Raw genomic sequence first — 15,336 nt, 5'->3', positions numbered from 1 at the left:
CTTTCATGAGAGCAATAAAAAGTGACGCCTGCAGAGCTTTAGTGAGCTTTAATCACAACACAAGACATGAATCTCATCATAAATCATGTTCATAGTTCATCTATGCTATTTTCTATTTATTTTTGCTTTGTGATATTCAGTTTTATTATTTTCATTTATATTCTAATAATTAATTATTTCATTAATGTCTGTGTGCTTTCTGAACACAGCAAATGATCTTCAGCCGTCTGTTTCTTCTTTGGCCTCGTTGAAGAACGCTGTCAGAGATTTCCCAGAAGGGACGTATTTAATGGCCTGAACCTCTCCTCCATAGTTACTGGGTTTCTGGAAGTGGATTTCTAGATGGTCCTGAAGATCTTCTTCATCCAGAAGGTTCTGAATTCCCCCCAGCAGCACAGTGTGATTTGGGACCCCCGAGTATGTCTACAATACCATGACACAACAACAACAAATGAATATCCTTTTACTTCTGGACTCTGATCTAGAGAATGAATATGAGCATGTGTTGTGGAAACGCACTTGAAATTTCTTCAGCTGGTACTCATAGAGAGGAAGCACATCAACCGTGAGATCACTGCCGGTGTCTACAGAAAACTTCTCTCTCAGCACCAGATTCTCTGCAACTAAATTCAAAACAAAAGTGTCAGAGACAAACATCTACAGGTGCATCAATGTTTTCATCTCCATGTAAGTTTGTAACTAAACTTAGTACATGTTGATCTGTATAGACCAATATAAGGCTTGTTAGTAAGAACAAATATAACCCCAACATACAGGAAAAATGCTTCAGAAAATCAAACCGTGCTGGAAACCACCAGTGTCTCAGACAACATTAGAAAGAAAACTTTGATCACATCCATAAAAGAATGATGAAGCTAATGGACAAACAAACTTTTTTCCAGTGCGAGTGAGTACAGACAGGTCTTTGCCCAGAACACATTCAAATACAAATTTTACACTAACTTGTACCTTTTCTTTAATTTGACATTTCACTTTTACTTTAGGCTTTAGGTAACTCGTTTTAGTTTTCGCTTTGGCAATGCGAAGAAACGCTCGTTTAGGGTTCAGGTTAGACCTAAACGAGATTACAGTTTCAAATATAAAATCCATGCAAGTTGAGAAAAGACAGACCTCCGGTGTGTACAAAAGTGACACGGCCTGTGCCGTTCTGCTGGTCATAATCTACACTGTCCACTTCACCGCCTCCACGACTGGCTTTAGAGAAAGAGATCTCCAGCCGGTCTTTCATTCGCTCCTCAGGTAAAGTGGGCGGAGCATTGCTGAACTTGATGGTCTTCTTTGATACCTTGATATGAACCTGCACAGATTCAAGTAAAACACAAACAGCATTTCTTTACACGTGCACACAGGATTCTGAACACATATGCGTCATACAGGGACTGCTTTATTTTCTTCATGTGTCAATTCTCAAATTGCCGTACCTCAAATTTCACAGACGGCTCTAGGGTTAAGGAGTATGGCTTCACATCCAACTTGATTTTGTCACAGGCAACAGAACACTTGGCCAGCCGGAGGATCTGATCGGCCACTGAACGACACAACACTCAACATCAACAGTCTGACATTACTGTGTGTGACAGAACTCTTACTGATAAGTGCAAATAAAACCAAATATATACCACATCTTACACCTGTGACTCAAATATAACAGAATAAAGAGACGGGGGAGAGTTTGGTTCGCACCGTTCTCCTCCTCAAAGGTGATGAGGGCTTGTCCGCCCTTCAGGAGAAACGAGGGTCTCTGGGTGACAGTAAACACACTGGTCACTTCTTCGTCTCTGTCCTCTTTCTCTTCTGCTTCAGTCTGAGTGAACTTCATTCTTTTCACTGGGATTTCAGCTTTGATCTGCACATCAGAGAGAATGTGTGTTCATCTCCTGTCCTGTATCTTTTAGCTTCAACACACCTGTCTGTCATTTTCAAGTAACCCCGAATAACTTGATTTAGAAAGTTCAGTTGAACTCTGAGGACAGGAGCAGGGTTGAAGACCCCTAATCTACATCATTTTAAAGATGGGGTAATACACGCAGTTTCTGCCAATCTCATGTTAATCTTGAGTACCTATAGAGTAGTATTGCATACGTCGTATCTTCGAAGAGTATTTAGTTTGATCACATTTATAAAAGAGAGATACAGCTGTACCATTATTTGCTGGAGGCGGGCAGGGGGGACTGAACTAGAGCACGAGCACACAACACATCATCGCATTAATCCCTTTGTGTTTTGTACATTATGCACGTACGCGCCGACTGCCAACAAAACACAGACGTATGACTTAGTTTGATTTACCACGTGCGGTTCATGTCCGGCATCATGGGACCGCGCCATCTATCAGTTTCAAACGATCTCCAAATCCAGCGTTACTGTATATCCACTGTTTATATAACCTAACCCATCACTGAAAGTGAACAAACAAACTACTGACTTCTCTCGCTAGCACAAGAGTAACGAGCTGCAGCTGCAGGCCCACAGCGCCAATCCTGATGGTAGGCGGGTCTCACTATCGCTCGCTGTTTGGAGCGTGGGCGGGCTCTTTCTTTCACATTGCCGTGGGCGTGCTTTTCCAGGAGAATTACCCAATAAAACTAACAGGATCCCTGTTATGAAACTTGGATCCAGACTTATAAAAAACTTTCCAAAACAAGTTGTTGTGCTGGGGAGTGTATCAAGCACAGAAATACTACATCTTAAGTTGAACATGACATGTTACTACATCTTTAAAACACTTTCTAACATCTTCTGTTGTTGACAGAGAAACTAAACTCCTAACTTCATGTTTTCCCGATTATTAAACACTTTCTATTACTAAATGAATAGTTCCCGACTTTGAGTTTGATACGTTGTTGTTGTTGTGAGTTTAGTTTTTGAAACCTTGTCAAGTATATGGAATAACAATGTTATAAAAGCCGTGTGATTGACAGTGACAAATAACGCCCTTTGGTGGTACACCAAAGCTTCACAAGGCTTTTGTTTTAATACATTTATAATAGCTCGCTAAACAATGTATGCAAAGAACTACTTTGCTTTGCAGTCTTATCTGTTCAATATAAATATAGACAGTGTGTGATATTGCATTTAAACCTTGAATTTCTGTTGGAGTGACGCAGTTTCAGCTTTCATCATGTGAAGTTTATTCTGGAGATCCTGCAGTTCTCTCTGAAGATCCCGTTTGACTCGATCCAGATTCTTCATCTGCTCCTGAAAAGCAAAAATCTCATCATCTGTTATTGTGCGTTTTTATTGTGCTGTGTGGTCGATATTTACCTGTGTTTCATCAAGATCCCCTTTAAACTGTAAAGCGAGTTTGTCTTCGAGTTCAGCCAGATCTTCGAATTCTTTCTGGGCTTTTTTCTTTCCATATTCTGCTTCCACTTTTTCCAGAAGCAATCTGGACTTCTCGTCGTCTGCACACTGAATGAGATCCTGTTTGAACATCAATGTAATAAAGATTTTTTTTGCGAAATTTTATGCAAATATATTTGTCGCTTTAACTGATTTTGGGCCTAACGTTACCTTGTATTTTTGCAATTCCTCCGCCGCAGCGCTCATCTTTTCCTCGTCGAGGATTTCAGGCTGTTCGTGTGTTCATAAATTGAAGATTTAAAACAACATTTCTCTAAATTCTCTAATTATTTCACTAGCTTTAAAACTTTAGTGTGCGTGTGTGTGTGTTAAGACGAGCCTCGCCGTTCAGCAGATCTGCCGCGATGTCAGACATCACCACAAACAGAACAAACAAACAAACAAACACCTGAAGTAAAATATCAAATCTGAGGTAAAACAGCAGCAGATATTCGTCGAATTTATATTGCCGAACTTCCTGAAGCTGCACCTTGTTTAACAGAAGTCACATGACATGAGCGATGAATCCTAAAGCAAAAGTGAAAGTGATTCGCTGACAGACACGAAAGAAACTTTTCATTCACACACAAAAGTCTCCGGTGAGAGTTGAGAGAAACTCTTCATTCGCTTTTCATGTCAATGCAGTAAAAAGGAGGTTAACTAACGTTAGTTATCAGTTGAGATGGAAGAGAGAAGTCTGATTCTTCACGATCTGCCGGATCATTTCGATCGCGTGAAATCAAAGCTCGAGCTTTATTTTAAAAACAAAAGAAGGTCAGGAGGTGAAGTCCTGCAGATCAGAGAACATCCCGATGACAAACGAAAAGCTCGTCTCATTTTTGTGACAGAAGAAGGTAAGAAGACATAAAGCTGCAGCTGTACACGATTACATATGAGATCAATATGAAGAGAAAGAGAGAGAAGAAAGTTTACTTTCTGTTTCTCAGATATGAAGAAGGTGCTTGACAAACGAATCCATAAACTAGATTTCAAGACGCAAGTGTTGAAGTGAACGTAAAACTACCTGACGACTGTACCAGCAACAAAAAGATGAAACCAGCAGTGCTGCCAAAACCCAAACTGGAGAAAGTGGTGAAAGTTCTGCAGGCTTCACACACACAGGTGATCTGCTAGAGATTTATTAACAATTATGATTATTGTGTCATCATCAGACCGCTTCTTCATCACGACGCACGTGATTCAGATGTCTGTTGAAAGACAAGGAAGCGTAACTAAATGTGTACTCTGTTATAACAGCTGGGCAGAATATAAGTCATTATTAAAAGTTTCTTAAAATGAGATTTGAAGACGTCTTCCTTTTTGTGCCAAGGTCTGTCCGGTCACAAACCCTACAACCACAAGTCATAAAGGTTTGATGGTTTCACAACTTACAGCAAAAGAAATACTGTTCTCAAAACATCAAATGAAATTTTGCGCATGTCTTTGTTTATAATACAGACAATGAAGGGGATCGCGAAATATCTGATCTGCTAATCACGGCTCCTCATACTGTCGATAAGGAAATGCTTCAAATGTATTGCGAGTGATTTACAGAACACTTTGTGCTACAAAAACATGGAAATAACAGCTGGATCCTGAAGCTTTCCAACCAGTCAGGTGTGATTTACAACCTTCTGTACACTTTTTTCCTGCTTTAGAAATTCTAGTCATGCAGAAGTGCAGGGACGTAACAAACAAGACAAGGTTTTGCAAGCTTATTTTTAGACACCGGTGTGACGTTTTTGTTCAGTTAACGAAAAAAAAGCTATGAAACAAAAACCATCCACATGTAATGCATCTACAAGACCAGAAAGATCTAAACTAAATGTTGACTCTTTTCCCAGATTTGCAGAACCTTCTCGGACAGAACAAACAGGAGTTGGATATATCTATAGAAGTGTATAAAGAAGGAAAGTTGGACCCTCGTCGCTTCATCTTGACGGGGTTTGATGGAAGCACCGAATGGATGAAAATCTCACTGTTCATTGGCAACTGTAGCAAGACAACAGAACATGACTGGGAGATACTGGATGAAGAAGGGATTGTTGTGACTTTCAGACAAGATATTGGTGTGTGTGTGTATACAGTACAAATACATCATCTCCACCTAACACAATATATACAGTATATAACAAACTCAACAAGATTCTGTCGACATGAGCAGATCATTGCATTCTTCTGTTATATTTTATCCACAGATGTCACATCATTTATAAACAAATGCACCTCAAAAGCAATGCAGGGTCGGGAGATTGGAGTCACGCGCTTGTAGCTGACAGACTCGGTCCTGGTTCAGGGAGATCTGGGAAAGATTAGTGAAGACGCTCTCAACCTTCACTTCAGCAACACCACGAAGAGCAGCGGAGGAGATATCAAGTCTCTGATCTGGATCAACAGACAGAGTCTTCTCATTACCTTTCAACAGTCTGACGGTGAGTTTTCACCCTTAAACCAAAGAGAACGAACTCTGTGTTGCAGTCATTTCAACTCGATAGTAACTGAACTTCACTTTCCACTGTAATAGTTGCCCATGAAGTGGTGGAACAGAAGCACAGTGTTTGTGGCACTGAGGTGAAGGCATCACTCTTCTACTCGAGTTTACGAAAAGCGTTGACCGGCGAAAAGCCAACTTTGACTGACATCCCTACAAGAATAAACATCTCTGTTCATGAAGATCTGCTCCGTTTCATTGAAAACAATGACCCGTGTAGAAACGCGCTGGAGAGTGTCGTCAAACCGCTTCATGCCAAAATTCTTATCGACAGAAGTGTGGAAGCAAGTGCGATAAGACTGGAGATGGACGTTGACAAAACGTCTTTGACTGCACTGCAAATCGGACCCACTTGGGAGACAAAGACAGTGAGGAAAGTCCAAACCTTTTTGAGCAAGTACCACACAGCCGAGCTGAACGTGCAGAAGGATGTCTGGCAGCGAGTTAAGAGCATCTGTACGAGTCTCAGCACAGGTGATGCTGTCGTCTTCTTCAGAGAGTTCAGCTCTAAAATCATGGTCGCTGGTGTGAAAGAGGAGGTGATTGTCCTCTCAGAGAAGATCAAGCGGCTGCTGGACATCACTGCTGTTGAGATGGAAATACAAAGGAACACCATCGATGTGATCATTCAACTGGACTGCGGGGAGAAATGTGAACTTTTAAAAGAACGTGTACAGTCCAAACTAGGCCAAGTTGCTCTGTCACATGATGAGAATCAGCACAAATTTCACCTCAGAGGTTTGAAGGATCAAGTGACTTCTGTGGAGATGCTCATCGAGCAGGTGAATGAGAACATTATCTTGCATCACTTAAAGCTCTCATCTCATCTGATTCACTTTCTTCAGTCTCTGGACCTTCACAAGCTTGAACGAGTCCATTTCTCCTCCAATCACATTCCAGCTAAATTCTCAAAGCAGAAAGATTTGGTGAGAATTTTTGTTGAGAAAGACAACCTGACGAGAGCCGAAGACAAAATCCGTGAGATCCTCAGAGAGGATCTAATACAACTTTCTCCCAATCAAACTGATGAAAACTGGACAAAATTTCTCATGAAACTTCAAGGCGAAGTGGAATCGAGACAGAACCCTCACAACATCAGGATCGCACAGACAGACGTGCAGCTCACGTTATGTGGATTTTCTGATGTAGTCGCAGAAGTAGCAAGCAAAGTGAGCGGCTACCTGGAACACAAGAAACCAATAACTGAGGAAGTTCCTCTCAAGTCTGTGCGGGAGGTTGAATTTGTGGACTCTTGTGTAAACCTGTCCGAGTGCCCTGAAATCAAGCGTCTTGGTGCTACGATACTGGCCTGCAGTACCACGGCTTGCCCTTGTCTGAAGGTCACCGCTGCCAAAGACAACGTTAAAGAGGCTGTGAGTGTCATAAAGAAACAGTTGTTAGCCACTGTTGTGGAGAGACACGAGTACCGCAAAGCCGGAGAAGCCAAGGTTCTAGGCAAACATGAAGCCAGTGTGAAGGCAAAAGCTAAAGAGTTCCAGTGCAACCTGTATTTATCCCAAGAACCAGTGATTAATCCTGACCCGTCACAGAGTTTTACACACAAAATAAGCAGTTTCGTCACTCTGGCGATCACGAGGGGTGACTGGTACCATCAAAGTGCCAATGCCTTGATTTGCCCAATGAACGGCAGTCTGGTTTTTGATAACCCTGTGGCCAAGCGGATTCTCCAGTTTGGAGGGGATCAGATCGCAGAAGTTTGTAAAAAGCACCAGAGGGGGAAAAACAGTCTCTCCTGCCTGGAGATGTGCTTCTCTGTGATGCTGGACAACTCAACGCCAAGAGCCTCATTTTTGCCGTGTTGCCCCATAAGGGTCAAGCCCTAGACTCACGCTACCTTCAATCGGCCATACACAACGCTCTTCTGAAAGCAGAGGAACAATGCTGCACCTCCATTCTCGTTCCAGCACTTGCTTGTGAAATCTTTGGATTCTCTGTCAGAGAAAGTTGGACTTCACTCAGAGAAGCAATACTACAGTTCTGCGCTGACCATCAAAATTCCCCCAAAATATGAGAGATGTTCACATAGTGCATTCTGATAGGAAGACTGTTGAAGAGTACAACGCTGTGATCGAGGAACTGGTATGAATTCTCCTGTTTCGCAGATGCCATCTAATATCTGCCAATGAAAAGCTTACATCAATAAACCATCAATATCTTTGTTTCCATTGCTTGTCCTGTTTCTCCCTCAGGGCTTTCCTGACTCTTCAAACGTCCAATCCCAGAGGCAGCAACAGGGAACAAGAGGTACATATAGATGAGTTTAGCTTTTGTCATGTCACAAAATACATGGTTTTCCCTAGAGTCCATGTGACAATACTCACTGTTGTTTTCACACGCGTGGAAATTCAAACAGCGCTTATCAACGGTGTGCCGATATACCTGAAAAAGAGTGACATCACCAAAGAGACAGCAGACGTCATAGTGAATTCCAACAGCATACATTTAAATCTCAACACTGGTATGTGTTTCTCGGTACAGAAATATTTTAGGTTGACGTTACATCGCTCACTCTGGTCATGTGTCTGCAGGTGTTTCTGGTGCCATCTTGAAAGCGGCTGGGAAATCAGTTGTTGCTGAATGCGCAAAACAAGGTACCAGCAGTTGGATTTCATTTCACACATTTAATGCATAATTCAAACGCACATCTGATTCACTTGAGGTCGATTGTTGTTAGCACTTACATATGACAGAAACGGGTATCGAGTACATGTGTAGATTGTAGTCCTGTGCAGTGTTGGGCAAGTTACTCTGGAAAAGTTACTGGTCTGTTACTACTCGTTACATTACTACCCCGCACCCCTCAAAAACACAAAATAACCTCTTTAGCCTTCTCAAGACTAAACTTTACTGGAAGTGCATACTCTACTATTTTAATACATTCTTTCTGCTTATTCCATACTAAAGCCTGTCATAAATAATAATAATTAAACTCTGTGACATTTTAACTTAAAACATTTTTTTCATATGTTAACTAGTATTTCTAAACCTGCATACTCCATAATGTAAAAAGTCTCTCCTTAGTTTCTTATAACTTGTATATCTTAACTAGTGCTTCTGCATATTTCTATGATGATTTCTTCATCATTTAACAAATATAACAGCGTTAGAGCAGCAAAAACTAGTTTGACAAAACACAACATGTTGCTAATAGCAGCCTGGCACTGGACAGTAGAAGTTGATTCATTGCTCTCCGTGCCCGGTGACGTCACTTTCTCCAGAAGTGTAACCATGCTGTACTACCCTTTCAGGTTGTTTTTCGTGGGAGAGAGGGTTTTGCTTACCTCCACATGACCGACAACGCACAACAATGTTCTTGCCTTTGACAGAAATAAACTCAGAATAATGATTGTATTTCCAGCTACAGAACACATACGTTTCTCTCTCCATGCTGAGTTTGTTTTCGCTGGTAGTACCAAATATTGTCTTGTGAGAGGGAGATGTATGGGTCTGGAATACTTACAATTAGAGCATAAAGGCTAACATGGATCACGAGAGGCACCTCAGCCAATCATATCCGGTGTCTAGTCTCCTTGTGCGGCGATAGCATCGGCCGTTACGAGATTTTAGCTTAAGGTGGCAGGCTTTCCATGGAGTGGCTTTGGTAGTACTTTCTGCGCAGGCGCGTTTCAGTTTGATGATGTTGCGGGTGCGACAGGCAGGCATCCAGACTTTGAAAAAGCTATTTCGCTACTATAATCTAATGACTATTTTAGGAATTATAACGCATTAAATTACTCCGTTACCAAAAAAAATCAAACTACAGTAACGCGTTACTGCCCAACACTGGTCCTGTGAAATAACGAACAATAAAAAAAAACAGATAATCACAATGGTTCTTGAACACATGGGATGGAAATGCTTGTTTTTGTTACAATAGACAACAGTTTGTCTTATAATTCTAGTGCAGCTGTTTATTTGTTGTTTTACTTGTCCAGCTCCTCTGAAAGCAGGTGGTGTAGTAATGACCAGTGGTGGGGATCTTAAATGTAGGCACATTTCCCAGATGGTGGGTCCCGAGGGTTCGGCTGACATCACATCGTCTCTTGGAAAGGTTTTGAGCCTTTGTGAGGACAAGATGGCCAGTACACTGGCAATTCCTGCGATTGGAACAGGTAAAAGAAGGCGGTGACTGTTTCCCTGTGTGGTGTGGTCAGGTCCTGAGCTGTAACATCGGCATGTGTTTCACAGGAAAAGGTGCAATTGGACCAAAAAAATCTATTGAAGCTATTCTCACAGCACTTAAGAAACACTTAACTGAGCTGAACTCAAGCTGTCTCAAAGAAATTACTATAGTGACATTTGAACAGAAGATTCTGGATACTTATCCGAAATATTTCAGTGAATGGAGCAAGGTAAATACTCAATGTCTTACTGTCTCGTTCATAGGCGCCGATTTCTTTTTTCGCCAGTGGGTGCTCACGTCGCCAAAACCAAACCCCACCCCCACAGGCCCCAACCAAGCCATCTTTTACAAATGCCGCATATGATTCTTGCTCGTGTGTGGTAGATGGGAGTGGGGCACGCATGTCTTTTGCTTTACCGCAGAGTTCGCAAAATACCTTGTTTTTGATAGCATTGTATGCTATCCAGGGAAATGTTTTTTTCCAGTTTTCTTGATATGTTCGAGACTGCTTCTGCCTCCCGCCTTTACTTCTGCTGCTGTCATTACTTGATGATGTCGTCGACGACAACAGCTGTTCACTTGAAGTATTAGCAACACTGCTACTTACTGAAGAGATAGGGTCAATTAAAGTTTTCCTTTTAATCACGAACCTGTCCATTTGTACTCGAAATTTAAAGACAAATTGACATTATCCCAACGATTAACAATGCCCACTGCTGTTTGCAAGGCCAACCACTCTATCTGAATTACGACTCGTAAGATCAACCAATCAGAGAGACACCCTATTTTTAAAAGCATTTTGATTGGTTAAAATTGATTGAGAAACATATGCCGTTTTTCCGTGGGTGCTCGGCAATTTCCGTGGGTGCTCGAGCCCCGGAGCACCCACAGGATCGGCGCCTATGGTCACGTTCATGAATAATAATTATCGGTCAATATTTTGAGTTTGTTCCCTGCATTTCATATTTGCTCTCAGGCCTCCAGCAGACGTGCCCATATGGCAGAATGCCAGAAAATCAAGGTTTGACCTTTTAATGCTTGTCCACAGACCTTATATACAATATACCTGCTGCAAATTAAATGCATCTGACTATGGTCATATTTCATGTAGCTCAAAGACAGCGTTTTAAATCTTTTCCCTCTACAGTAAAAATCAGAAGTGTCAGAATTGAGTTAAAGAAGGACATTACTAATGAAACAGTCCGAGGGATTGTCAACAGCACCAACAGGGAGATGACCTTGAAGGGAGGTGTGTTTTATTTTGTTTTATTTATCACACGATCGAAACTATACAAGCAGATAACTGAACACAACACAAGACCACCATTAGTGTGTTTTATGGCCACTTTGATATTTGTTTATATGCAACACTAAAACATAAATGAATATCTTGTAGGAGTTTCAGGTGCCATATTTAAAGCCGCTGGAGCCTCTGTGCAACAAGAGTGTCAAAAACACGGTGAGGACGTTGAATATCAAATTCAGAGTAAAACCAGAAACGTTCATCAACATTTGAGAAAGAGAGAGGCAGACAGACAGGTTTACTGTGCGCTTTGTTCTCCTCGGTAGGTCCACTCCAAAACGACATCCCTGCAGTGACCAGCGGAGGGAACCTGCAGTGTGATGTCATCATTCACGTGACCGGACCGCACTCGGCATCAGAGACGAGATCACGCATGAAGAGAGTCCTGGAGCGCTGTGAGGAGAAACAGATCACCACAATTTCTTTTCCTCCTGTCGGCACTGGTACAGACACAGAGCGCATATACCCACGATCGTTTTATGTTCTCTGCAGACATCTCACTTCTTCTTTCATCTTTTTTCCAAGGCGGTGGCGGTGTTAAGAGTGTCGATGCCATTCATGCCATGCTGAAAGGATTTGAAGATCATTTAGCTCAAAACAGCTCAACAGTAATCAAGCTCATCTATTTAGTAATAGACCGGGACGATGTCCTGCAGGAGTTTCAGAAAGGTCTCAAAGCATGGACTGCAAACACACAGGTACACACGTCACAAGGATTACCGATGTTGTTCTTGTTGGGTTAGGATGAAATGTTTCAAGCATCATCAGATGAATAACATCACTTACCTACACTAATGATGTGAACACCCGAGCAGAACAGTGAGGAGGAAGATGATGAAGATCAGTCGGAGCGTGAGGATTCAGACTACAGCGTGGATGAAGACAGCACGTCATCTGACTCTGAACCTGATACAAGTGCTGAAATAACATCCTAAAGAAATCATCAATAAAAACAGATTTCATATTTGCCTGAAATGTTTACATGTTGTTGTCATTTACAGCAAACCCTGTTGAGGCTATAATCGGCCCAGTGAAAGTGAAGGTTACATGTGGTGACATTACCAAAGAGACTGTGGATGCGATTGTTAACAGCACGACGACCAGTCTTGACCTGAACACGGGTGAGTTTTCTCTCATAATGTAAGCACTTCCCTCTGTAAAATTGTAAGGTTTCATATGTACAAAGTGTTGATCGGTGTTGTGTGTGTGCAGGGGTATCAGGAGCGATTCTTAAAGCTGCAGGACGAACGGTTGTGAATGAGTGCAAAACAAAAGGTATGACATCTCTCCCTTATCATATATGCACACACTGCTAATATTGCTGCGGCTTATTTCTTCATTCTCTTCTGAATGTAGCACCTCAGCCCAATGACGGTGTGGTGCTGACCAAAGCCGGAAACCTCACAGACATTAGAAATATCATTCATATGGTCGGCCAGACCAATGTGAAAGGCATCACGACTTCCATGTTCAACGTTCTGAAGACGTGTGAAGAAAACCACATTCAGTCCATTTCATTCCCGGCTCTTGGAACCGGTAAGAAGCGTTCATTTAGAAATCTGAACAGGGCTGTACTGAACGATGCCGAAATTCACCTTTCAATGTCTTTCAGGAGCAGGAAACCTGGCAGCCACACAGGTAGCACATGCCATGACTGAGGCTCTGGCAGACTTTGTGAAAGAATCGCCACAACATCTGAAATGTGTCCACATTGTAATCTTCCAAAGTAAAATGTTGCCAGACTTTCAGGACGCTATAAAGAAGCTGAAGAAGATCAGTAGCTCCGGTAGGTATGAAACTCACGTGTTTAGCATCAGCGACTTTCTGCGTTTTTATTCATGTGCCTCCTGGAATTTGTGCATTTTGAACAGCATGTAAGACCAAAGTGCCACCACGGACCCCTGCGTCCAGCAAAGCCCCGCAGCGGCCGCCATTCTGTCTGGCCAAGCAAACGGCCTCCGTGTCATTCCCCGTTATGGCTGTCGAGATTTATGGGATGTCTTCCGCCAACGCTGCCAAGGTGAAAATATATCTGGACGACCTCGTCTCCGAAGAGTGCATCAGTAAAGATGTGTAGTCGAGTCACCTCGCCAAACTTCCCGTAAGTGACCAGAAGACCATAGTGAACCTCAGTCAAAGCAATGAGGTCAGCGTTCTAGTGGCTGGCCCGGACAGGTGGACCGTATCAGGGAAAAAAGACGACGTCTTCGATGCCATGCTCAAGATCAACAACCTTATCCAAGAAGCGCGAGACCGAGAGATTCGAGATGGTGAGGTGAAGAGGTTGAGGCAGACGTTGTGTTGGGAGGTGGTTCGAGGAGAAACCTGGCAGCCGTTGGACCCCAGCATCAGCTACGAAGTAGAGCTGTCCTATCACAAGAAAAACAAGACGTTTCAATATCAGGAGAACGGTCAGACATACACCGTTGACTTCAAAGAGATGATGCTGATGAACGACGGCAAAAAGGAGTCTTGTAGGATCAAGAGGACTCTGCTCGGCGATTGTGATACGGGTAAATGTTTGCATTGATCACACAAAAAAAACAAAGATTTGTATCTAGATTCACACAAAAACAGAATCATCATCACATCAGAATACTGTTGATAATGCCGTTAATTCAGGTGCTCAGATTTAACTTCCAACTGATATGAGCCACATCATTACACACACTAATGCACTTGAATATATAATAAATATAAAGAAAATAATCTTACCACAGCACAGGTGAACTTCTCATGTTCCGAAAGTTCAGTGTGCATCATAACCAGCATTTCAACTGAAATGGAATTTGTGCTGTTTTTCTGAATCATTTCTAATCCCTGGCATGAAGACTTGAGTAAAGCTTGCGATCTGCGTTTATGATTAATGTGATATTGGTAGAAAGTGTTTGTAAAGTGATTTCCCTTCTTTCATTTTTCTCAGCAATAATTCATACTCCCCCAACATGGACCAAGATGAATGGACAGGACTTAGAAATAATCACATTAAAATCAGAATCGGCAGAAGATAGAAAAAGACTTTCTCAAGTCCAGTATACATTCGGATGTGTCCCAGGTTCAGGTCATACAGGTAAAACCAGGCAGGACATGAAAAGATGTCTCCAGATGAAGGGGGGGGGTGTCAATGCATTTTGACGTCATAAATGATTTTTTTACAGATCGACAGAATACAGAGTCAATCTCAATGGCACAGATACTGCGTGTTGAAGCAGGCGGTGGATAAGAAATATCCCAAACAAATGAATGAGCGTTTCCTCTATCATGGAACAACTAAAGACAATTGTCAAAAAATCAACAAGAACGGACAGAAGCTTCTGTGGGAGAAACGGTACGTCACAGATTCTATTCATAACCATATCAGTCTCAAACCTTTGCTATACTAAAATGTAACACTGATCTCTTCAAAGCTGTCGTACATGGTGATGGAACACACTTTGCTAAAGAAGAGTGGTACTCCTGTCAGGACCTCTATTCAAACCTCGATGACAAAGGTCTCAAGTACGTCTACAGAGCAAAAGTTGTGACTGGTTCGTTGTGTAAAAGCAGAAAGGGCATGAAGGAGCCGAATCCCACCAACGCTCAGGACCCTCAGGCCGGTCTGCACGACTGCGCAGTAGACTGCTTACAGACCCCCTTCATCTTTGTGGTGTTCTGTGACGCAGGAGCTTATCCTGAATACCTCATCATCTTTAAAAACATATAAACTGACACAAAACCTGATGGAAATATGCAGTGTACTGTAGACCAAACATACTTTCACACCAGCAGGTTTATACAAAGCAAAGAAATCTTCAGAGCAGACATTTTTAAGCATTCTCATTCAATCTAAAACCTGCGGTCTTGTTGACACCACCTGCAAAAAAAAGGCACATACTTTTTCATTGTGAGGGGATTACATCATATCTTCAACTTTTCTATTGACAAATTTACAAATGCATTTTTAACTCTTGTTTTAAAGCCAAGTTTTTGATGTTTTTAATCATTAAAACTTTGATTTAGTGACTGAAATAAATGTTTACATATTAAAAGCATAAC

General features: G+C 42.0%; 2 protein-coding genes across 2 annotated transcripts; one reads left to right on the top strand and one right to left on the bottom strand.

The window, feature by feature from the left end:
* Nucleotides 1–32: 32 nt before the first annotated feature.
* On the bottom strand, nucleotides 33–3,857 carry nmi (N-myc (and STAT) interactor). Its single transcript, XM_057343193.1, has 9 exons — nucleotides 3,704–3,857; nucleotides 3,535–3,594; nucleotides 3,286–3,444; nucleotides 3,103–3,219; nucleotides 1,705–1,867; nucleotides 1,443–1,549; nucleotides 1,132–1,318; nucleotides 520–623; nucleotides 33–423 (listed from the first exon to the last, which is right to left on the bottom strand). Exons 1-9 carry the CDS (start codon nucleotides 3,737–3,739, stop codon nucleotides 220–222), a joined length of 1,137 nt encoding a protein of 378 aa, XP_057199176.1. The 5' UTR covers nucleotides 3,740–3,857; the 3' UTR covers nucleotides 33–219.
* Nucleotides 3,858–4,032: 175 nt separating this feature from the next.
* On the top strand, nucleotides 4,033–15,335 carry parp14rs3 (poly(ADP-ribose) polymerase family member 14-related sequence 3). Its single transcript, XM_057343924.1, is given in 30 exon segments — nucleotides 4,033–4,217; nucleotides 4,311–4,355; nucleotides 4,358–4,485; nucleotides 4,694–4,733; nucleotides 4,822–4,902; nucleotides 5,208–5,432; nucleotides 5,562–5,795; nucleotides 5,888–7,590; nucleotides 7,593–7,862; nucleotides 7,865–7,954; nucleotides 8,065–8,119; nucleotides 8,229–8,333; nucleotides 8,404–8,466; nucleotides 9,811–9,987; nucleotides 10,064–10,354; nucleotides 11,083–11,247; nucleotides 11,395–11,457; nucleotides 11,568–11,744; nucleotides 11,827–11,999; nucleotides 12,117–12,216; nucleotides 12,303–12,422; nucleotides 12,514–12,576; nucleotides 12,658–12,837; nucleotides 12,914–13,087; nucleotides 13,173–13,814; nucleotides 14,225–14,306; nucleotides 14,308–14,371; nucleotides 14,460–14,605; nucleotides 14,607–14,629; nucleotides 14,709–15,335. Coding segments are annotated over 30 exon segments (6,147 nt in total). The 5' UTR covers nucleotides 4,033–4,045; the 3' UTR covers nucleotides 15,005–15,335.
* The last annotated feature ends 1 nt before the right edge of the window (nucleotide 15,336 follows it).

The sequence above is a fragment of the Triplophysa rosa genome, linkage group LG10, assembly GCF_024868665.1.
Source record: "Triplophysa rosa linkage group LG10, Trosa_1v2, whole genome shotgun sequence".
NCBI lineage: Eukaryota > Metazoa > Chordata > Actinopteri > Cypriniformes > Nemacheilidae > Triplophysa > Triplophysa rosa.
The sequence above is the reverse complement of the archived record's forward strand: the minus strand, read 5'-3'. Positions and strand labels throughout refer to the sequence as shown.